This window comes from Bombus impatiens, unplaced genomic scaffold (genome assembly GCF_000188095.3).
Source record: "Bombus impatiens unplaced genomic scaffold, BIMP_2.2 scf_0102, whole genome shotgun sequence".
Classification (NCBI taxonomy): domain Eukaryota; kingdom Metazoa; phylum Arthropoda; class Insecta; order Hymenoptera; family Apidae; genus Bombus; species Bombus impatiens.
The window spans coordinates 890993-906537 of NT_176521.1; the positions used below are offsets into that span (position 1 = coordinate 890993).

A 15545-nucleotide genomic window follows, 5' to 3' on the forward strand; every position below is an offset into this window, starting at 1 on the left:
GCGGGGGGAGGGCGGTTGGATTATCGAGCTTCGAGATTACAACTCGGGCTGAAGCGAACGATTTCCTTCGAAACGGGAATACCAGAGCAGCCAGTGCAAAGTGGTAGCTGGGGCGGACGAGGGTGGAAAAGGGGTGGCAGCATTATTGGCCCTAAGCAGGATACTTATTGAACTCTTAGCGGTGTTTTTATCACTCCTTTCTGGTGTTCGCGCGCGCGCGCTTACCTTCTCACCACCGGCAACGAAGCTTTTAAGTGTTTTCGCCTTTGTTTAAAGGACTCGGTTCTCCCGCCCTCGTGCCGCTCGCATTATGCACCCTTCTCGTGGCCCGCGAGAGGTTCTTACAAGACTCCGATCCGTAAACCGTCGCTCAAGGGTTTGACCACTTTGTGTCCTTTTTTTCTCGAGGGCTGCAACAGCCGCGAAACTCGAGACCCCCTTGCTGACGGTGGAATTAGGCGCGGTTCGATTTTTTCCAGTTGGTAATCTGCTTGCAACCAGACTTTCAAAGATTCGGATGTACGATGATGGTGAATTTTTGTCCATCGAAATACATTTTCTTATGTTGAATTTTATGTACGCTTCTTGGACGAAGCGGAATTTTGTAAAGCGTATGGTTTTGTAAAATGTTACTGGAAAATAGGGCAAATCCGTAGACTAGCAAACGCGGAGAGGTGTTATGCGAACGATATATGGTATAGATGAATTTTTGCAATGAATTTTTAATTGACACGCGTTTCGTTATATTGTGGAGAATTTCGTATACGTATTTTAATAGAGCGATATTTGGTACATTATATAGTTTGGTGGAATGTTAGTGGAAAATGAGGCGATTTCGTAGAAGGATCTTTTAGATGGTATATAACAATGGAATGTTATTTTAAGAGTCCGTGGGAAGACTTTACGAGGATTTTAACGCGACGGAATGCAGTTTAGGAGAGGCTTGCATCGCAGCAGTCTACCTTAATAAAATATCGTAGTGTTATACTACGCTTTAAAAAACTGCCGCTTTACGATCTCTGATAAGGTATTGCTTGATTATAATATACCATAATAGTAAAGTAACAGTGCGTTTTTAATTCATTCGTTGAAATATTAACTCGTTAGTAAAACTTCCGAATAATATGATGTATTAACGAAGTACTGTTCTCTATCAGATAAATAAAGAATAATTTCGAATTACTGTTTGCACGGATAAATTACATACGAATACAAGAAAACAGGTAGGATATATACTGAAAAATTATACGTACAGAACATCAATTTCTCAAACAAATTCATTTATACCCTTTTCCTTGAACACACAATCGTTCAATTAAGGTCGACGTACAGACACACAACAAAATAAAGCAATTTATGCACGTTAAAGATTCTCTGATCGTCAATTTGTCACGAATTCACAGGTAGAATCGATGAAAAGGAAAGCAAGGTAGGCAGTCGATTCATCGTGGCTCTTGATATACCCATAGAGTGTATGTCAAACCGTCTTCGTCAAAATCCAAACGATTCCCAACCTCGACCCAACCCCGACCGGATGAATATTCATCGATACCGCGTTTCCTATTTATGATCTTCTTTCATTACCAATTCCGTCGGTTCGTCGACTGCCATTAGTCACACTTTGCGTACCGAAAGCGTGATTCCAGGCGTTTATCGCGAATCGGGAAGGTGAAGTGCACTCGGGGGTGAATTTCACCGACTGGTGTGCGCGTGCTTCGTGCGTACGATCTGCAGAGAAAACAGTGAAGGGTGAGAGAGAAAAAGAAGGGTAGGGGAGAGAGTGATCGAGAGAGAGAGAGAGAAAGAGCGACGAGGACGAACGAAGGGGTGAGGGAGGGCCACCACGTGCTCTATCGAGTACGTCAGTCATTCAGTTCAACGCGCACGCGGCGCAAATCTCTGTGTGCAACAGTTCAACGGAATTACACGGTGTTGTATCGGTGTGAGAAGCTCGATGCACTCGCTCCCGTGTGCCGTTTTTACAGATGAAAAAGCCAGCGTATTTAACCGTTAAAACGCTTCAAATTCGAGATGCACTCTGGAGCCATTTTCGATAATTAATCGACAATCGTACAAGTTTCGTCCACCTGTAATTCCTTTCGCGTCAAATTGATTGCGTTGATGCGAGCCCCTTTGAAACTCAGTCTCGAACCGACTACATTTTTCTGTAAATTATCCTTTTTCGCGAGATACAAATGGCATAAGTAATAGAAAATTCTGAGTAAATTTATTTATTGTGAATCGTAACGTCATCGCGTTTCTTCATTTTTCGATTTACAGAGTTTAGATCAGTATGGCTGTTGAAGGGCTCGAACCGTTCACGATTGTAACGAAACCAAAAGATTCTCAATCCTATGAACATCTTCACCCGAGTTTTCATTGTTGTTCATTGTTGAGGTTCAGTTTTCATTGTATCGTAATCAATTTGACGATTTGAGCGAAATGTAGGGAAACTTTAGGAACGTTAAAATACGAGACTTACCTCTTTGTCCTTCGCTTGCAGTTCCTGTTCCAGGTTGCTGTTCGGCGTCCTCCTGGGATTGCTGGCATCGTGTACCTGCTGCTGATCACTTGCCTGTGGAGTCTGAGACAATTTATGTCCCTCAGTCTTCGAGTTCCCATCATTTGCCGCGGCAAGTTGCTCCTTCAATGCAGAAACTTCCTTTTCCGCCAATGTCGCCCTCTGCAATCAAATCAAACAGCAAATTGAAACCTCTGCCCTTACGTACTTATAAGATTATTTAATTCCTACTCAATGTGTAATTAAAATTGATATCACCGGCTTGCCACAATTGATAGTTTAACGAAGAGAAAGAAATTATTTAGAAAACCGATTTGAAATATACACAGTTTAATTGGTTTGATCTCGATAAAAGAATTTTTAACCATCTTCTTATTACGTTAACTATTTGGTTATGCTACGACAGATATATACACAAATGGAATTCTGTCGATTAATCAAATTAACTACTCATAGAGGGTTTGGGATAAGTTGAAATTAGTGTCTAAATTTATTATATCGCGAGTCTTGCTGGAAATACTTGGCAAATAATTAATCGACACATGAGCTATATTTATTTCACTTAATTCAATCACTATCAATTCATAAGTACTCATACAAATTTTAGAGATTTAGATATAACGATATATTCTTAGGACACTGTATGAGCTTCTGTAAAATGTAGGAGTAGAAACATGTTTTTCTAATAATAACTACTACGAGTTCGTATTTTTAGCTTGTTGAATATCGATATATTTTCGATACGTGTAACACTAGAAGGCTAAAGAGGAATCACGGAAACGTTCTCAAAGATGATAAAATCATCGCGGTGTCGTAATGACAAACACATGCGTCCTGGTCCCGCTCCAGTGCTTCGTCTATTCGGCCAATCTGTACAGCAACGGCATATGCTAAAGTCATTAATTGACATCTGGAGGCAATTAAAGTAATTGCGAATTCGGTAGTAAAATATCGAGAACGCGGCGCGGACTAATAGGCAACAAGTCCACGTCAGTTTTTACTCGATGCATCGAAGCATCGATCGATCGTTCCGCGAAACACCGACGCTAACTTCTCTTCGATTTGAAATTGTACGGCAACACGGAATCGTGCATATGGCCATCCTATAACATGCTCGTTCACGACCCGCATATATTTCCTATAATTCTCTTTGAGCGTACGAGTTCGACTTTTTTCTCTTTCCATATTTTTCTTTCTTCGTGAAGCCAATTGCGTTCAATCGTTGTCGATATACTGGCAAGTGAACGTATCTTTTTTCAACGATCTGTTACCTGAATTTACTGTATCGAGAACGTAGGAATTTATTCGTCCGGAAATTCATTGTCACATTTGCATTCAAAATATGTTACGTTGCATCTATGTCTGTAAGGATTAAAATTGCATTTCTAATTCTGTGATTATGCAAGATGTTTCTGATATTTCCAGCCGAACGGTAGGAGTATAGTGCACAGATTTATAAGAAAATATAATACAAATTACAAAGTTATAAGAGAATATCGATGCATATGAATATCGATGAATATGCATCCTGTGCATAGAAATGGATTCTACACGAGTGTTAGAGATGTTAATTTCTATACTAAAACTATCCCAATTCTTCGGCCAACGATCGTAGAATATTTCTGATATCCGACTTTACCACTTGTCGATGAATTACGAATAATTATATATTATTCCAGAATTTTAGCCTTCGCGATCTCATTTACCGTAATTTCCCATTTATCGCGATATACAAATCTTACATTTCATTTATGGTATCAGTAGCTATTGATCGGGAGGTTAACGTAAATAATTCAAATATTCTGTCGTGTGACACGTAGAAATAGTAGAAATAAGATATTTTCAACTTCATATAAAACTGGAAAAGAAAGAAAAGACAGTTGATATACCCTAAACGTTCAAAGTTGAATATCAAACGCGTTTCGCAGCGTAAAATCGCGAACGAAAATTTCGAACAATCGAAATGTACATCCACTAGTCATCCGGTGGTTCGATTATTAAAGAGAGGAGATCGTAAATAAAAAAAGGAAGACGACCACAGTAGCCGACATCGAAACGACAAAAAGAGAGACAGTGGTCGTGGAGACGAAGTACGAGACAGCTGTAGTAATGACCCATTGTTTCCTGCAAAAAGCCTTGACGATGTTATCGATAATTACGAAATGATACGGGAAGCATAAATACATATCCGAGTGCACGATGCACGTTCATCGGAATGGCGGACGAAGTATCGATAGGCTGTCGAGGCTCATCCTGTGTATTTGTCACGAGTCGTTTGGAAAAGTGGGGGAGCAACGTCAGCGTAGCTATATAAGGCTGATGAAGAGGATCGAGAAGATCGCCGATAAAGATCGTCCGTCCGCGATCGTCACATTAGCGGCGGAAGTCGTTGGAAGATAATGGCTTCTTTGAACGTTCCTAACGACGTTGCTTTTGTCGTTGTTCTATCAACAATCGGCTGTTAAGAAATTTAAGTTATGGGATTACGGGAAACTCGAGCAGTTCTTCCGCTCTTTCGATTCATTTCAAGGCTTTCAGATGCTTCCTCCTTGATTCTCTTCCTTCTTCGTATCAATCGATATGATTGCTTCAACGATCGTTGATTTCTAATAGATTGCCTATGAAATATTGCCATTAAATGTTCCATTGTCGCAGCCGATATTAACGTGGAAAATAAGGAGACGCGAAACGTCCCTTTTCTTCCACCTGTACAAAGTATTATGAATGAATTGCAGCTGGATAAGAATGGTTTTGAACGTTGACAATTGTTCGAACGTATGATCGTAATTCATAGTTTCGTGAAAAACATTAGGGACTAACGTTATGATCGCACTGAGCTTGTTCATGCAAATTCATACCTTTGGCAATACGCGCTAAAATATGGAACCTAAAGAAAGATTCGTTTCGTCCACTAAATATTATAACTACCATAGTTTGGATGTATCACATGCTTTCGCATATCGTATATGTACACTTTCGCATCTTTCAACTTCGTATCTCCATCGCGAACATTCTATCAACATTTTTTTCACTATTTAAAAATGAAACCAAGCACACATATTCAATACCAAAACGAAACGACAGAAACGATTTAAATAATATGTGATTGATTGACAGTGTACAGAATTGAATATCCATTCCCATATGAAAGAAATGAAAAAATATAACAGATTTTGCCGTGACTGCTGACTTGTATCAGAGTCGAACGCGTTAACACAGATATTTTGCGAAACACAATAATTCAACGCGACAGAGATCACGTTCGTTTTTCGTCTATGACATCGCTTGACAAAGAAAATTCGCAGGATTGATAGGAAGCAGGAGCCTGCTCGGTTCGATCGTCAGACAGCGCCTATTACGTACTCGCCTTTCGACCCTGACAGAGTGAGAAGGGGAGGTGAAGTTTCGATCACGACAAGGCGTTTCGTCTTGGGCCCGACGCTCGTCTTACACCCCTTCGCAAATTGACGGTTATCCGAGTTGCACGGCGTTCTGAGCATCGATCGATCGCCACTCACCGATTCGATATACGGAATCGCGGCTCATTGCACGTCGGCCGCGTGTGCAAGAACCTGCTTCGGGGCTGCTTTTAGGCCGGGTGGTCACGCACTTTCGGATCAACTACCAGGGCATCGATCGGTTTCTGTCGTGTTAATGCTTGTTTCCACGTTTTCTGCCCGTTCAAAGACTTCGCTGTGTCGTGTAATTAAGCCCCGTAATTCGTTGTAATTTCGCGGCCACGGTTTCGTGTATCCTTGTGGCCGCCGCACGGCATTTGTAATTCAAATCTTTTTCCGTTTTCGACTAAGTTTTTCTTGAGAAAAGGAAGCGTCGCCGATTCTTGCAACATTTGAGATTTATAGATAAGAAAATTCTGTTTTTCTTGGTTACTCGTTTTCTCAATACGATTCCCAAATACGATACGCAATTGTTGATTGTTCGTTTTCCAACACGATCGTGATTTCTTTTACGAAACGACTCTAGGCTTGTTGTTAAATTACTATTGGCCTCGGAAAAATTATAATTTCAGAATGACGTTGATATAACGATTGATTTAGTTTAATGTACCTACCTATGTAGGTATACAGCTATGTAACTCTAATATAACCCGAGCTTGCTAAGTATTTGAATGGAAATTGATCCTCAAGTTTCGTGCAGCGAATTTTATAGAAATTTTAGATATGTGCTTTCGCGACAGTTGACTAAGGAATTAATAAAACTATACGCAATTAGATGATTAGAAACGATCCGTAATGCAAAAGCCGAACGTAAGTAGTATAGGCTGCAAGAAAGCGGTAGTGTTCCTGATATTATAGTACGTTTATAGAAGCGCAAGAAGAAAGTCACATAAGCTCAAGTTGTTACTTATGTCCAGTATAACGACAAATATTTCAAATTTAGATAGGTAGAAATGCGAGTAAAGAACGTTGAAAAATAACATTTTTCGCAATAAAGAATCATCGTCGAAGAAAATCTACCATCAATCTCTGTGCCTTACATTGTCACATATTTATATTCAAAACCATAATAACAATTATATTATAATATAACTTTGCAAAAGATTTATGAATTTATGGACATTTTCAGAGGAAATAAATTATACAAATATGGTCCTTGTACATCTTATAAAACACCACTACTTTTACTCAAATTTATTTCCCAATCTATTAGGTTGTCCGGAAAGTGTCTTTCTTCTGCAAACGTGTTTTTTACAACAGTGCACCTTCATACAAACGTGAAACCAAGCCTGAGAAACGTCGCGGTGTTTATGTCAACAGAACATACTGGATCGTACGTAATTCGACAAAATAATGCAAAACAAAAAAAGGTGTGCGTCCCAACGAAAAAAGCTTTTCGGACAACCTAATACAAAGCAATAATAAAACGGTTCTTAGTCATCTCGGCATAAAACCTACAGTATACATGGAAAGTTCTTCGCACTTCTACATATAAACATCTTCGTACATAGGCTATACGCAAGTACGTCTGTCCAGAAAAGTCCAAATCTACCTAAATGTCTCTTAAAGTCAACTCCACTTAAAGTCATCGTATCTGCATATTCTACATTTTCACCATATTTTCATCAAGTTTGAGTAATCTGACGGAATTCAGAAAGGAAACGGACAGTCGTCAATGAGCACTCGTAGCATGTTGGCATAGCCAGCGTATAAGCGTGATTCGAGAACGTTTGCGAGTGCACGGCATGCGAGTGTCGCAGCTGGCGACGCGCGGTGTCGTAGCCCGTCAAACGCCGAGCATTCTTTGTGCCCTGCCGGCGGAATATCCCGAATAGATCAGCCTCCCTCGCGGCTCGCGCACCCACCCTGCCGCGCGTATTTCTATTTTTACGCCCTGGCCCGAATCATCAGCGTGTCCCGTTCTTTTCTACCATTTATTTCGTGACGGTTGACTAATGCGCGAGAGGCATCGGGAATTCCGGTTGGATCGATGCGTGTGTATTTCGATGCGACCTGCACCCCAGTATCACTTCACTCTGGATATTGTGAGAAGCGCGAGGAAAAAGAAAAGCAGGAGATTGATACGGCTTTTTTGATTAATTTTTAATCGTTTATTTTCAATTTAAATCCCCTGGTGGTTTTAAATTCTTTCGGGCTTATGCTTTTCCATTCGATCAGTCATATATAGAATTTGTTCTTTTTTGTTGTAATCCGGTTTGATAGAAATAAAGTATACATGTGGTTGGCTAAGAAGCATTGAAAGTACATCGACATCGTGAAGAATTGATCGTATTATAGGTATATTTTTCCTTGATAGCAATTTCTTATAATTAATGGAAAATTGAGTATGTCTATTGAGTATGGAAGTATTAATCGTGTGTAATTTATTATATTAGTTATATATAAAATATTAGGAAAATACGCGAGTAGTATTTTTCAAATACTTGTTATAATTGTTACCTAATTGAAATCCAATTTTTGATATAATTAAACATATATTAACATATGTTAAAATGTTTCTAAAAATTTATAATTGAAGATTAACGAGACACGATACTGATCGCTCATTGAAGCAATATGAACCTTAATTAGAATAAATGTAAATCAGCCATATAGAAACAACAAATGTACAATAATTACAAGCAGACCACTTGTCAAATTTGAATGAATTATCTCATTATCAGATCATTTAAAAACAACGTGTACCGTACAATTTTCTCCATAATCTACATAAGTACATGTTAAGCAATTATCAAATTAAAATTGTGTATGCACGCATCTGCTTTATCACTATAATGGAACTCTTTGCACATCAAACGAGCGTAACGACGTCGAACTACGATATACAAGATACACTTCTTTGATTTATTCTCTCATTTGGAAATTTATTTTCGAATACCTCGCACGTGCTTTCACCTCGAGTGTTCTTTCTTTTCTTCTTTTTTTTTTTTCTTTTAAACCATAAAACACGCGTTCATGCCGAGACGTTACTAGAGGCGTTTCCATGATACTCGTTCTCATTGAAATGAATTTTAACGATCGTGTGCCACGCTATTCCCCTCTATACTTTTTCGAAATAAAAGGAAAGCCGCAGCAGCTAAATAAAGCAATTTATACTAGCAACTAAAACGAATATCTAATTAACATGAAATGCATCGTTTACCTTTACGACGTGTTTTACTACGCCTTTGGTTTCGTTTCCAGATTCGCGTGATCCAGCTAGTCGCGACTTCCTATATTTGACCTTTGACACGCTGCAGTAACTGTTTTGTGCGACTATTGTGCGTCGTTTTAAAATACACGAGTCTCGATAGCGATGAAGTCTCGATAGTCGATCCTCGCGAAATATTTTTACGCTATCGCGATTATTACGCAAGACGTTCAAGAACATTTTACGATCATTCTATTTTTTTCGCTTTTCTCGCAAACGCTGTCTGCTACAAATTCGCGAACAGTGCTTGAAAGTTAAAAAGATATTTGATATCCCTACCATGTATATCGTGATCGCAAGAGCTTTGATGTAGACACGTCATGCTAGGATTTCCAGTAAGCGTTAGACGTGTATGGGAATGTAACATTTGAAAATCGTTTAGAAGTATATGGCTTTTGAACGTAACGCACTAGCATTTTAGGCTAATAGGAAATCGAAGGTGTCTATACAACGTATACGTCCAAACTATGTTTCGCTTTATACACTATATGTTATTATACGTGAATTACATTTCAAATAGACAACGAAACATTAAGCAGCTTTGAAAAACCATATCCAGCTTTCCATTCCATTGCAAAGGAACTATATACGAAATATCTATTTTAAACCATCCGGTGACCCTTCGAACCGATATTTGTACAACTACAAACTCTCCCTAAGAATTTCTGTCGATCGATACGGGGAAGCAAATCGATCGGTGGTCGTAAGCAAAGGACTGTGAACGTGTATGTAGAATCGCGGTTGCCCGGTTGAACACCAAGGGCCGGGGCGTTATATGGTGGCAAGAAAGGGAGGAATACCTTACACCAGCCGTCTTTATAATCTCCCGCGTGGCAACAGAGGGGGTGGTGGGAAGGTGGCACGGGGTTTGGATCAGCCGTTTATGACTAGCGGCGGTGTTATATTTTTTTGGCTGGTGGCAGGAGGCAGGAGACGGTCGTGATATTTCAAATTTTCTCATTACACCTCGAGGTGCGAATGATCTCCACCCCCTCCTTCTCCCTTTCCTTCTTCTCGTTCTCTCGAGCTCTCTCACCCCACCTCTTCGCTCTGTTCCTTCGTCGTGCTCTGCTACCCTATCTAGCGCAGGCTCTCTTTACCGCACCGATACACCGTGGCGCCGTTCCACCACCTCCCCCAATCACCTCCCCACAGCCCCCTTCTTCAATCTCACACCAACCAGCCATCAGGGTGAACCCCTCTTGTATTTATTATTAAGATATCGACCGGCTCTAAGTCCCGCTAGGTACTACGTGCAATATGCGGCGGGAAACACTCGAAGCATACACACGAGTCGCGAAAGAGAATACCCGAGGTTCGACCCCTCTTTACTTGTTCCCCCTCTCTCTCTCTCTCTTTTTCTCGCTCTCTCTCTCTCTCTTTTAGCCCCCTCCACAACGGAGGAGCTTTCAGGGGTCTCCTCTTTTTTCGACGGGAGCAGAATACCATCGATGCTAATTCGTGCTTTGTTCGGGACACTTTTGTGCCACTGCAGAAACGCAACGCGGAGGCAAAGTGAAATAGATGAGAGTGCTCTTTGTTTCGATCTGATTAAATGGCGCGCTGATTGGCGCGGCCTGAATTAGTAGTCCGTTGAAGTGCTCGCGCATGTGACGTTCTCGGGGCCCTCCCTAAGAACAGGGATTTCTGCGATATATTGTCTCGCGACGGCCATTATTTCCCTGTGTCTATGAATATTTCGTTCCGAGGTGTATGACGTTCGAGAATCCGTCGATATTCGCGTGTTCGCTGGTTTGGCCGATTTTCAATCGGCGACGAAGGTCTTGCTACGAATATCTTTGGAAATATATTTACTCCAGCCGCTATCTACGAAGAACTACAAAATCGGAAAGTTTTTCCGAGATGGAAAATTATTGACTACTCAACGATTCAGTAGTAGCTGAATATTTTTCTGGTTTTGCTGAGTCTTTGGGTTAAAAAGAGGTAAACTCTATCTTGTATTATGATATCGTTCCTTTTTAAATATCTACTGTACGCACACATGGATGTACGTAGTACAACTTTATCGATTACCTATGAAACTCCTAGCAAACTTCTATCAAACTCAAGATGCATAGAAATGTAAATTTATAATCACATAATTCATGGGAATTAGAAAAACGAAGCCAATAAATGAAAATAAATAACGTTACAAAATACATGCTTTATTTTATGCACTTCACATCACTCACTCACATTATACAATATCTTCATCTTTCAATTTCTCACAATTTCTTCAATTTTAATAGATAAACAGTGACGCTGTGAAAAATTTCCAAACTTTTCCAAAGGCTGTACTCGGAGTTCGCAAGAACCGCTGCAACTACGACGATCGAAAATCCGTTGGAAAGAAGCGGCCGAAGGCGACGAAGAAAACCGCGAGGGCCGAAGCCGTCTGTAGCCGGCGGTCTTGGGAGGTCCATTAATCGTAGGACAATAAACGCGGTCCTCTTCTCGAACGAGATACTTTTCGGAGGGTCATCGACCGTCGCGTCGCCTTCGTTTGCTTTTCTCCGAAGCATGTGTGCCGAGGACGGCACTCCATGTGGCACAGGTTCCCACGTGTGGGACCAGTTTCAACATTCACATCGAAAGGAAAGAGACTCGAATGAAAGAGAGAAAAAAAGAGGGAAAAGCAAGGGAGCGACGAAGAGCACTTCTTCCAATAAGAACGCGTTCGTACAGCGATATTTAAGAAATGTCAATACATCGTGACGACGATGGATAAGGGGTGGCGGATGAAGGGTTCGTAGATAGAAGCCGGGCGCTACGACGACGACGAGAACGACAACGACGACGATGACGACGACGACGACAATGCCAATGGCGGGGCCATCAGTTCCCGAGCAACTAGCCCCGAGGCACCGGTTAAAAAACGAACGAACCCCTTTGATGTTCCCCGTTGTCCTAATGAAAAATTAAAGCCCCTTCTTAAACATCATTAGACACGGCCACTCTTTCAAGTCTCTCGTCGACTCGCGATACGCCTGCAGCGCGTAATCATGGCCCCGAACGAAGATGCCTCGCGTTTTGGCCGCAGGCAAACGATCGAGAGGTTTGACGATGCTGTTTCAGGCCGTTAGTGAGTTTGCAAGTGGGCATTTTTCGAAGGTTTTAGGTTGCAGCTGATCGATGTTGAGCAGAGGCAAATATTACGTGTTTGATTTGGAACCAGATATATCAGATATTACGATAGATCGTTTCAGATAGAACCTTTATATTGGACCGTACGTTGAAACGAGCCACGTGATCGGTTTATTCGAAGAAGTCACAAGCTATGAATGAATTGTATGCTTTTAGATCGCAGCGAAAGCGCAAAATCGAAGCATTAAATATTCAAATGAAAATTACGATGGAATATTATAAATATTGTTAAAAATAGAATTTTTATGCTATAGTTCATTTTCGAGTTAATTATAGATAGACATGGAATATTAGGAAAACCAAATCAGTCGTTATTTCTGCGACACAGCGATGCCAGCCAGTCGAAGCTGCTACCCGACTTATTTTTAATCTCTTTTTCTCTATGCAATCATTCCCTCGGCGAATTCCAGACACACGTGCGAGTCAGCACCCGAGATCTTCTCACGCGCGATCCACTAATAAATCACGATGGGCGTAAGGAAAAAATCGGTGATCATCTGCTGCGGAAAGAGAGAAACGGGCTATTTCTTTCAGCCGGCGTTCTTAGGAAGCGTCGGCGTCTACTTCCTTTTTCCAGTACGAATGGAAAAAAGACCACGGCCACGGTTAGAAAAATCCTCGTTCTCTCGAGGAAAGATATCAACCACGCCGATATATAATTAAATATGAAGCGTGTTTTTTTTTTTTTTTTTTTTTAAATTAGGTGGGCAAGAGGAGCGCTTCTATCCGATGTTCAAAAATACTTTCTCGTTAGTAAAGATGAAAGTTTAACGATTATATGCCTGTACGATAGAAGTGAATGTCTCATTGGATTTCTTAGTGCTCAGTTTTCCTCATTTCACCGATGATTGAAGTTTCATTCACTCTATCGATGGTTTGTATACATCAAAGAATTAAAGGATAATGGGAAAAGAAAGCTTTGTCTATATTATTTGCAAAAGATCATCCACATCAAAAATATAATAAATCTACAAGGTTTCTATAAAATTACGAATTCATCTACTTGCTATTCTTTATTTTCCAATTGATTTTACTTGCGTCTACGTTCTTCCTTTAGTATAAAAAATTATCAATTATGCAGTCGTGAGAAAAAAATTACTGCTTAGTAATTGATTATTACAAGGACATAAAACATTTTTTATTTGATATCTAGTTTCACTCTATTCGATCAATATCTTGTGAAATTTTGTACTCGCAATACACAATTAATCATCGAACATATTTGCAGCAATATTATCTTTTATTAAATCTTTATTTCGATTAACTTTCAGTCGAACAATAGCTCCGTTTTATATTAAACGTCAAAACATATCAAATCCACGTTCTACTTAAAATACCATAATTCCTAGAGCTTTCAATAAATAAAATCAATAGGCAAACCATACAAGGATAAAACGATACATTTATTATACGCAAACAATTCGATAAATATTCCGATTGACAATACGACCATTACTATGAATTAACCAGTTTAACGCGTATCGCAAAGAAAGAAGGAAACCTATTTTCTCTGAATTTTCGAGAGTCCGATTTTTCCGATCGGAAAGCTCTTGGGGATCGCGGCGCGCTCTCGAAAACGAATTTCGGTTGGGACAATGGAGGACTTGATACGGCGGAATCGGCGAAAGGGACAGTGGTTGGTGGGCAGGGCGATTGTTGGAATTTGCATGAATCGATCACGATTGTTTGGCCGCGAAATGAGCGCGCCACCACAGGAGAAATAATTCGCAATCCGTGTACAGGCCGGCCAATCGAGTTACCGTTTGCCATTTCGATTCTGCTCGGTCCAACGGACGACAATGGCCATACGCTAAAAGCGAATCATCTTTGTGATCTGAGCCGACTGATCGTCGCGTCTCGTTCGCCTCTGCATCTGTCTCGTTCGTCTCTCACCATCGCGACGTTTTTATCGAAACCTCCTCTACAATGTCTCCTCTTTCAGTTCGACGTTAAAACATTTCAATTACGGTCCTTGAATTAGTCAGCTAATCGGTTGGTTCGGTTGGTCAGTTAGTATTGCTGAAAATTTCTCGTGTTTGCGTCATTGTTCTTAAATTGGACCTTTTATCGAGTTCTTTGATTATTAGGTCGTACCGATAGTTATTCTGCTTGAAAGTCTTTGGCATGTAGAATTTGCGTAATTCAGTTTGATGGACGTTTTTTGAAGAACGCGAAGTACGTGCGCAGGCAAGCGTGTTTAAATTATTACAATGGGTTCGGTAGTTTAATATTTGAACTTCAAGGTTGTTATTTTTAGTTGGTTTGTCGAAGGACCGAATGGATCTACAGCTCTTAATAGAAGAATAAGAGAAACTGAATATATATAATATCGTGTACAAAGGGTAAAAACGCGTATCTATAAACTCATCTTATTAGGTATATTATAAACTAGACGTTCGACGTGTGCGTAGAAATGTACAGATACTAGAACTACTAGAATACTAGCGTCTTCCTTTTCTTAAACATTATCTTCACAATTCAAGACCGATATAAGGAAGTTTTAATATATGCTATATGCAACGAAAAATGTTTCCTTCGAAGCGAGGAGATCCTTTTTAACCTGTCTAACCAGTGCGACCAGTTAATCAAAACTTTCCGTAATCACGAAATTAATAATGTTAATAAAGATAAAAGAACTGCATTGGAAATGATAAAAAAATATATAACAAGTTAACTGTTCTACACGTTACAAAACGAAGAAGTATGATTATACGAGAAAGAAAAATCTCGAGACCCATAGCAAAAAGACCAAGCATCGCTTAATTTTGAATTAAGGAAAAGAAGAATAATGTGCGTTTGTAAAGCAACAAAATAATAGGTAAAAATGGAAAAGGAATAGTTGGCGAAGGAGTGCGAGACAGGGTGGACGGGCGCAGGCTTGCGTTGTACGAAGATACATGTGGCGAAGACAGCAGGGACTTTTAGTGGCTGCGAGGATATCGATACCTGAGCGAGCACAATACGGGCTATATTTTTATAGGGCCGCCGCGGGAGTCTAATGGCAGTCAGCGCGAGGGAGAGGGTAGAAACAGGGATTTGGTATAGACGTCATTGTTTCCGTTCGGCACCCTTCTTCCACCCCCGACTGGAAACTACCCCCTTACAACGGTGTGTGGCTGCCATTGAAGCCACTTTTTCATCTCTCCTGTGTTTCTCTTCCCGCGTTCTTCCACACATAGATTACAATATTACCGCGTAACCCACCCTCAAC

At 40.4% G+C, this 15545-nt stretch overlaps 1 protein-coding gene across 4 annotated transcripts in view; it reads right to left on the reverse strand.

The window, feature by feature from the left end:
* The window catches only part of LOC100746129 (homeobox protein cut), a 163541-nt gene that overhangs the window by 87530 nt on the left and 60466 nt on the right, over nt 1-15545 (reverse strand). For all 4 annotated transcript variants that reach the window (XM_033318551.1, XM_033318553.1, XM_033318552.1 and 1 more), the window contains exon 2: nt 2483-2683. In XM_033318551.1, coding sequence (XP_033174442.1) covers nt 2483-2683 — 201 coding nt within the window. The remainder of the gene's footprint in view (nt 1-2482; nt 2684-15545) is intronic.